General features: G+C 42.1%; 1 protein-coding gene across 1 annotated transcript; it reads left to right on the forward strand.

The window, feature by feature from the left end:
• The first annotated feature begins 594 nt into the window (after positions 1–594).
• Positions 595–9,105, forward strand: LOC147313874 (protein phosphatase 1D-like). Its single transcript, XM_086260591.1, has 6 exons — positions 595–1,246; positions 2,147–2,375; positions 5,305–5,429; positions 5,679–5,860; positions 6,013–6,237; positions 6,325–9,105. Exons 1-6 carry the CDS (start codon positions 721–723, stop codon positions 6,709–6,711), a joined length of 1,674 nt encoding a protein of 557 aa, XP_086116717.1. The 5' UTR covers positions 595–720; the 3' UTR covers positions 6,712–9,105.
• Positions 9,106–9,509: the final 404 nt, after the last annotated feature.

Below are 9,509 nucleotides of genomic sequence, written 5' to 3' on the forward strand. Positions count from 1 at the left end.
CTGACAGTTGGATGAGTGACGACACGTTTTTTCCACGCTACTTCCAGATGAAAATTATCAGCGTTTTGGAACTTTCTTATCTGGATGATTGAGCATGCATCAATATACTAGTTGATTACAATTACTGACAGTCTGGTATAATATTTAACTTTGTTTAGAAATGTGCAATACCTGTCTGTGTTGCTGAGGATCACGGCGACAACAGCAAAAGTGTCGAGTAGGTGTCACTGTAGAGAAGTGTGTCTGTTTGGAAACCTCTGCTTTGACAAAGCCTCGCGTTCCCCAGCACTACTGACTTGCCTGCAGACTAGACCTGACCTGCGGTGACCAACTGGAAAATTGCATGTGTACCACCAAGAGTGACAGAATTAGGATTTCATTTGGTTTCATACGCTTGCAGATTGGAAACGCGGTTTCTTTTTGATGACCACCTTATATTGACGTGACCACCCCATTAAAGTCAATATTTTTGCTCTTAAGTCGCGGTTTGGCTCGGAGCAAGACCTCTAGAGGGCAACAGCACTCCGGTGACAGCTGCACTTGCTTTGCCACGTCTACGTACAAGAAGAAGGGAAATTCTGACGTCAACACGCTCGAGCATGCCTACTACACTCCACATAAACAAAGGCAGGACGCGGCTCTGCGATAATTTGTACTGTCTTTCTATTCTATATACTAACAATATTAAATAAAATTGGAGCGGGCCTCAACTTTGGAGCCATGGAAAACGCATTACTGATGCGAGTGAGTGTTTTTACCGATCAAGGAGGCAGGAAATACATGGAAGATGTGACCGAGGTCATAGTAGAGCCTGAGCCGGGAGAAAATGAGCCGACGACGGGTGACCCAGAGGAGAACATTCGGAGAGACTACACGTTCAATTCTCTGGCTGGGGACACTTATCCCGACCGGGCCGATAAAACCGTGGAGTCCCCGCAGGTTTTAAACGCATCCAGTGAACTCGTACAAACAGAAGACGAGGGTATATCGGTAGAAACGCCGTCACCAGGAGATCTAAGCACGCCGCAAGTTCAGCCGAACACCCCGACTTGTTCCCGCCGTTCCGTAGCATTCTTCGCCGTTTTTGATGGTCACGGGGGTCGCGAGGCTGCGCAGTTTGCGCGAGACTATCTTTGGGAGTTCATGAAGAAACAGCGGGGATTCTGGTCAGACTGTGACCGGGAGGTCTGCTCTGCCATACGCAAAGGGTTTGTAGCATGCCACCATGCTATGTGGAAGAAACTGCGTAAGTTTACTAAAACTATTAAGTTGTGACACGTAAAAGCTGTTACTACTTTGTGCTTCTCTGTGTTTAAGTAACGTGAACTTAACGCCAAACCTCAAAATCAGACTATATTATCTGGCCTACACCCAGCTGAGTGTTGACCGACCGTAGCTCATTGCTAGCTCTATGAAAGCCGGATTTACTAGAATGTTCCACGGGCTCAGTAGAGCCTTAAAAAGAAAGATCTCGACCAGAGAGCTAGGTAATTGCCAGATACCCCAGCAAATTCCTCGCCATTGTGCCCAGGCTCTGTTTGTTTGTTTGTTCAATTAAGATCAAGTTATAAGTAAATGTTGGAATTAGCATTGGAATTAGCGGAGCTAACGAAGTTAGCTGTAGCCGCCCGGTATTCGCCAAACAAAGCCCGTCACAGCAGACACCGAACAGTTCAGAAGTATGTTCACAATCTAATGTATAATGGAAACCCACAAAGTGTTATGGTCTCACTGGCCTCAATCTAGTGTGTCGTTACAGAGACGTAGTTATTACCCTTTTTAACGCCTCATCGATTCTATTTAGTCTGTGTATGCCTTGGACCACGGCAGTGTGTTCAGGTGTCTGGTTGGATATGTTCGGACTTGTCAGCTGTTTCCAGCTGGTCACAGATTATATGTACACACACAAAGTGCTTGTGCAGCGCATGTGTGACTTTGCTTATAAAACTACCTCCTGGACGAATAAAAACCGACCTTGAGGTCACATACATCTCTTTTAGCGTGGTAAACAAAAACAGATCAGTGCACATTGATATGTAAGAAGCCAGTATGTTCTACCTGTCTGTTCGGTGTACCTCACAACACTGTGCAGTAATGTTTTATAAACAATAAGCTTGTGTTCATTTTCTGCCTTCTGTATTTTCAGCTGAATGGCCAAAGACACTTACAGGCCTTCCTAGTACATCAGGTACCACAGCCAGTGTAGTGGTGCTCAGAGGAAACCGCATGTATGTGGCCCATGTTGGGGACTCTGCGGTGGTTCTAGGTGTCCAGGAGGACCCTTCAGTCCCATTCATCAGAGCTGTGGAAGTCACGCAGGACCATAAACCAGAACTTCCCAAAGAGAGGGAGCGTATTGAAGGTCTAGGAGGAAGGTAAGCAGGGCCCAGCCCAACATTTTGTCACCCCCACCCCCCAACTGACCCCATAGTTTTATAGATCCCTTGTAAATGTTTACTGTCCTATCTGTCCTACTGTCCTATGGGGTAAATACAAATTTTCATTACTCTATATATTGCTGTTTTATTTTATCTATAATAGTGTAACATAAGTTATTTGTAAATGTTATTAAAAGTCTAAACCTGCAAATAACTATTAATTGAGCTTTAAGAGAAATACAGTATAGAGATTGAAAATGTGACGTCATTCAGGGGTAAAACCGCAAAGGATTCTGGGAACTCGTGGCAAGAGGTACTATAGCGCACGCAGGCTTTCAATTGAAATCAGTCACACAGCGATAAAAAGAAACACAAAAAATGTCAAGAAGCTGTTGTATTATTAACTGCAATAGCCGGTCACATGACAGCCACGGGAAGCCGACGGGTAAAGAGATCGGTTGTTATCGGATTACGTCGTTGAAGAGAAATTGTTCAAGCCATGTTTCCGAAGTAACAAAGAGGTGACGGATGGCCTGGATTGCAGCCATTCAAAGAGCAAATACAACGTCCCAGAACCCTCCAGCTCACATGTTAGTCTGCTCCAAACATTTCCACAAAGGTCAGTGTTTTGTAGCAGTTAATACGTCATTTTTCATAACATAATTGGTGATATAGGTTACAAGCAAGTCTGGCGCTGAACAGAAATTGTCGCGCTATGCTCCTTTGTTTATTGTGCATAAACAGTGAATTGTCCTGACACAATATTGCGTTTCGCTTCTGTTATTACCATGGTACATTGACAAAAACATATACTTTTCCACAGGGTAAAACAGTTTTTTTGTATCACTAATAGCCCAGTACGATTACAGCATACAATATTATTGTCACTTACCAGTCTCGACGATTTGTGAGACTGGTAAACTTACCTTTGTTCGTACGATGGTCTTTCGTTCTACACGGTGCATTTCAAGGTCCTGCACCCATCCGTTGGTAAACTGTACCTGGGCTCGTTGCAGTGACCTGAAGTTACTAAACTTCATGAGTGTATGCGCTCACTCCAAGAAGCGTATAATTATAAATATGAGCGTGGTGAAAGTTGGGCAGCACGCTAACGTCTTTTGTCCACTCTGTGTGCTCGTAAGGGTCTGACCCTTTCACTCCTTTGATTTTTTCCTCGTATCTTTTCTTTGACTTTTCATCAAGTCTGTCTTTGTACGGTCCGGCATTGTTCTCCTTCGTTTTGTACATTCCTTTTTTGGGGGGCAAAGAAAAACCAAGAAGGTATTGGAACCGGAGAATGAACGTTTTGCAGTGCTGCAAATGCTTGCATTTGATGCGGTACTTGGATTGTTTTGCCACGAGTTCCCAGCATGCAATGCGCGAAAGCCACGTGGTCTGCCAATCTCTATAGTACACCCCATGCCCCCCCTTTAGACCCGACCCTGCATGCTGCAGATTGAAAAGGGCTGTCCACCTGCAGCAGAGTTTATCAGAAATCTGCCCAATTTAAAGATCGTTGTAAACTAAACAAAGAAGTTCATCTGCACACAGACGGCTTTCATTTGAACTTTTAATCAAACAGCATTGTTTTGAGCCACAGCTGCTTTTGAGGCCAGCTGTGGTTGCCAGAGCAGGTTATCTACCAGTCAGAAGGTTTCAGAATCAGTCTTCCTGCAGCTACTCCAGTCTGCATGTTGAAGTATCTTTGGGGAAGATACTGAACCCTGATTTGCTCCTGATGCAGCCATCAGAGTGTGAGTGTGTGCACAAATGTTATAAACGGTTCTTAGCATAGAAAAAAGTGCTTATATATGAACGGATGCATGTGAGGCTAGTAAAAAGCACTTTGAGTGCTCATTTAGTATATAAAAAAAATACTATAAAAGTACCAGTCCATTTCCCATTTACTGTGTTTGTCACTGTTTCTGCTTTTCTTCATATTTAAGCTTTCTGATTAGGGCCCTAACATGTTTTCATGAACAACAACAGTCTCTAAGTTAAAAAGTAAAACTGAGTTGATTAGCTCTGAAAACATTCCACTCTGAGTATCTTTACTCTGAGTTAATTGCATACGTGAACAGGGAAAGAAAGCCATCATCAACAGAGCCCCGACACAACGAATTACCATGGGAACGGGTAAATAAGAAGCAGTGTCCCGATTTTATTACCGTGCACAAAGAAATATGAACACGTGTCACTGATTACCACGACATTCATCTTAAAAAAAACAGGACGGAAGAAAAAAATCCTTTCAGTCTTGCTCCAGTCTGTCTTCATCATAGGTTGAATAAAAGTTTGTTTTAAATATCATCTTTAATACTGTCTTTCATTGTCATTTACCTAAATAGATTTTTCAGTTAGAATCTGAAATCTTGATTTTTAAATGTGATTATTAAACTTTAATGTAACAGGGACAGAAACTGAAGATAAACTCTGAACAAACAGACAAAACAATTTACGGATCCACCCCCAAGTCCATCGCTTGTTAATTTAAAAGAAATGTTGCTACAGTTTATGCCAATTTTTAATAATTCTTCAGTAAAACTTTAATGTGCTGATAGAATGTAACAACCTTTTTTTGTTTGATCAAGAGAGAATTGTATTATTTCTGACATTGCTAGATAAATATGCTGCTCTAAATGTTCCTGTTTTGGAGGTTGTCTCATTGCTTGCCTGACCAGATTAATATCCTTTAACTATACCTGACTGGACTTGCTATACTCAAACCCAGCCTTGAAGCCACACACTACTGGACTATTAGTGCAGGTCAAAAATGTACGTCTGTCTTTAAAAGGCTGTGTGTTTGTGATGTGTATGACTATGTTTTTGTTGGGTGTATTGAATCGATTGGCACCTGTGTGTAATTCTTGTTGCTGTAGTCTGACTCTTCTAAATGGCAGCTTCTCTCTCCTCTCTGTATGAACAGCGTGATCAAGAAGTCTGGGGTGAATCGGGTGGTGTGGAAGAGGCCAAGACTCAGCCACAATGGTCCAGTCCGTCGTAGTACTGTGATCGACCAGATACCATTCTTGGCAGTAGCTCGAGCTTTAGGTAGGAGCATTAACTTACTGTAATCCCAGTGAAGAAGCTGTGAGGATGACTAGAATAATACAAAACAGAGTACCAGAACCATGATTTTATTTTCACTAGCAATTGGGCACAAAGTCTGCGCTCTGTAGAGCTTCTGTTCAAATAGGCTACTTCTAAGTTCAAGAAAAAGGGTAGTGATGGTTAGACTCAGAGTCACACAGCATGTGTAGCTCGTAGTTCCTTCATTAAAGTTTTCCTTTTCTGCCACAGGCGATCTATGGAGTTACGACTTCTACAGTGGAGAGTTTGTAGTTTCTCCAGAGCCTGACACTAGTGTGGTGGTTCTTGACCCTAAAAAACATCGCTACATCATCCTGGGCAGCGATGGTCTGTGGAATATGGTTCCTCCTCAAGAGGCCATCTCCATGTGTCAGACTAATGACGAGGAAATGGTGAGTGGTTATGCTTTAGCTGCTATCAGTATAGATGGTTGCCCTGTTCCTGCATGTGTGGGTTGATGTCTCTTATAGCCCATAAGTAAAAAGTAATGTCCACCTCATATCAGCCGTGTTAGTCGGTGTACTAACAGCATTTACTGCTGCAGGCACCATGTGGGGTCTCGAGTGCCAGGCAGCTGGTCAGTCATGCTTTGCTGCGGTGGCGCCAGCGGATGTTGCGTGCAGACAATACAAGCGCCATAGTAATTGCCCTGCAAGAGCCTGGGACCTGCCAGGACACCCTGCACCATGAGGAAGTGCTGCTAGACCTAGCCAAGGTGTCTCAGTGTCCCCCCACCTCCATATCTCGCGCAGACACTCCTCTTGTTCAGGTGAGGAACAATAGATCCCTGGTTTAAGGTGTGGTATGCACATATAAGTGCTGGACTTGACTGTTATTCCATTGTCTTCTTCTACAGCGACTTCCAGAGGAGGACTCTCCCGCGGCCACATGTGAGCTCTTCTCTGCGTTGGAGCGACGAGATGGGCTATCGGGAAGCAACAGCTTTTATCACATGGATCTATCTGACCCCTTTGCTCTGACTCCGCTGTGTTCAAACGGCAGCCCCGAGCTGCCCGCCCTGTCCAGTGCAACGGACAGGACAGCTGGCAGCAGGACACCCACCAGAAAAAGAACTATTGACGTGTCATCAAGCCCATCGGGCCTGCTGGCAAAGAAAGCCCGGCGCAGGACTGCCGAAAGACCGCCACTGGTGCAACACAACGCAGAGAAGAAACAGAAAGACACCAATAATGTCTCCTCCATTCTCCAGCAGCATAAAAGTACCACAGTATGTGTGTGCTAAAACACACACACACACCTGCTCCCTCCCACTGTCACCGTCATTTGCAGTGGTGCTTCTGTTCCATAAGTTTGCAGCTTCCTCCTGCATATTGTTACGACTCTAAGCAACTGTCCTACGGAGGGAAGACTCACTGCTCACCACTCAAACAGTCGACATTTATAAAAAGTTTGTTTTGGATGAATTTTGTGTCTTTGTTTTTAAATTCCTTCCTGAAATGCTGATGAAATGTGTCTTATGTCACCTCAGTTTCTAGTAACAATTGTAAGCATTAAATAATGTTGCTGGTGTAAAATCTTATGCATTTTATAGCAAGTATTGAAAAGTAAGTTGAATTGTTCATTTAGAACAAATATATATATTTTTCTACTTTCTTTTATTGTATGATGATCTTAGAGTAATATTCCTTTTAGATGTGCTTCACCTTTTCTTTCTTCTCCAACTCATCACTCTGTCAACAAAATTGTGTGCGCACTCTGTGTTAAACATATTTATGTATTATTATCAGTTTATTTAATCACTGGAGACTTACCTTGAATATAAACTGAAGGTGCTGCTACCATCACAGACCAGTAAGCTACTACATTGTGTGTGTTGCTATATAAATACATGTAATGTTTGCAAGTATCATGTTTTCTCATTTGCCATAATGCACCCCCACCCTGTGAGGTTTCTAATAGTTGTTAATTGCACAGTGCATCTTAAGGGATAGGTGCATCCCCTCGATTATGTTTTTAATGTTTGTTGTTTGGTGTCTTCACTTCCCTGAGCCTGCTTCCTACACCTGGTATAAGTTCTCAGAAAAAGCTTTTTGGCAGCCCTTTGCTTCTGTACATGTGTCTATAATAGTGAACTTCTCTCTGTGTGAACACCCTGGTGGCCCTAAAGGAAATCTTCTTCAATTGTGAGGCACTGCAAACAATGTTTACAAGTAACATTTACTGAGCTATTTCATGCTGCCAGCCTTTCACTGTGCACGAACCTTCCCCTGCAGAGAAGAAACTGTCATGCTCCCCCAGTTCATCCTGCCACTTCGTTTTATCTCATTTGCAACACAACATCACCACCTGCACCACCTGTTTCTTTAATACTCGCCTTCCTACGAGCTGTTGTCCCACCATGCTGCAGCGCAAGTTGTATAGTTACCAATGTATGCACAAGGCTCATCTGTGATTAAATACACTCTGCATGGATGGACTTTAAGAGAACTGTTTTGCACTATTATGGTGACGTTCATTGTCTCTAGGAGTGAGTTGCTTTTAACAAACAATGCAGCTAGTCTGAAATTGAGGATGTCAAATAATAAAATCGTTTTAGAATAGATCACTCACTGAGCTTAGTATAGTTAGGAAAACATGACAGAGCCCTGTATGATTCAGATTTTTCCTGCGAGAGAGTAACGACCATTACACAGGAAAGAAAAACTTCTCAGTCTTTGTTACGTGATGTGTTTCCACTGAGCTAAGTGCAATTTCTAACAGGAATTTGTAGCATTGTGGGTTATTTAAATTATACAGTGATAATTCATGTTTGACATACTCTGTAAATGCAGTCTGTTGCTTGGCTTGGAATTCCTCAATTATGATTTTTTTATATATATTTGAGAATTCTGTTCCTCTTTTTGTTTGCTTATTAATCGAAGTACTCACCTCCCTGATTCGGATAGCTGTGCTAACACCAAGTGCATGTGTACAATGTAAATGTGAAAAACACTTATCTGGAAATGAACCTATTTAAATAAAATAAATTCTCTGAAGTAACTTAATTACAATGCTTTGAAAATATTTAGTAATTAAAAAAATCATTATGCAATCTGAACGGTTTTGCAAACAAACAAAAAAACATTTGCCATTGCATATGTCCCACTGGTTGAACGTCAGAAGAGAAAGAGGAATTCTGGAGTAAGGCTGTGTAGGTTCTCAGTCATGGTAATCTAAGGAGATTGAATAGAAAAGACTTTCTCGAGTCTTCAAGGCGTCTTCAGGAAACTCAAAGGAGTCCAGTCGCTTTTCTATTCAAGCTCCTTAAAGTTCTGGAGTGAGTTAGATGAAGTGGTAGAGAGTATCCCCAGAACATGTTCAGGATGTTCTTCAGTATGTTATTGTCGTTTTCCTTGTTTTTGACTGCACCAGAAGCAAGCTAGAGACAGTCCAAAGTCTGTGGGTGACCATGAAATCTGGAGGAGTGTGACACACTGACCAAAGAAGAATGGGTGGGATTGTTCAGGAGGCTTGTGTGAGACTTGTTGAAAAAAATAGCAAAACACTGCAGACTGTTGTCCTGCAAAAAAAGATACACAACCGCTCGTTAGCATAAGGGGGGCTAATAAGTTTGACCTTGGTTTTTTTTGTTTTTGTGAAATTATTTTGTTTCTGTGTGCAAAGTTAAATAATGTAAGCATCCAAAATAAAACTAAAATGTTTGGAAAAGCTGTGGTAAAAATTCTTTGCTCTGTTTAACGGACAACAAGGGAAATAACAAAGATTTAATATGTTCATAGTCAGGCTAAGAACTCTGTCCTCATCTGTTGACTAGAATATATACATAGACTCAGTTTGTCGTTTGATAAATAGTGCTGCGGGTTGTAAAATGTTTTCAACGTGACAAGGCCAAAGCCTGCTAACTTCTTAGTGATCATGACTGACTATAACTGGTAGTTTCTTTTTCCCATCATAAAAAGGATTTGTTTGACAGCACTTTGACCAACAAAGTAAAGGTAAAAGAGAAGACAGAGAAGTGTTTATTTCAGAGCCCAACATCATTAGTTCAGTTGTACCTCAGTAAAACTGGATGTGTCACCA

This window comes from Aulonocara sp. 'chitande type north' Nkhata Bay, linkage group LG14 (genome assembly GCF_057382095.1).
Source record: "Aulonocara sp. 'chitande type north' Nkhata Bay isolate Kocher_YH1m ecotype deep benthic linkage group LG14, A_spYH_male_GT1.1, whole genome shotgun sequence".
Lineage (NCBI taxonomy): Eukaryota > Metazoa > Chordata > Actinopteri > Cichliformes > Cichlidae > Aulonocara > Aulonocara sp. 'chitande type north' Nkhata Bay.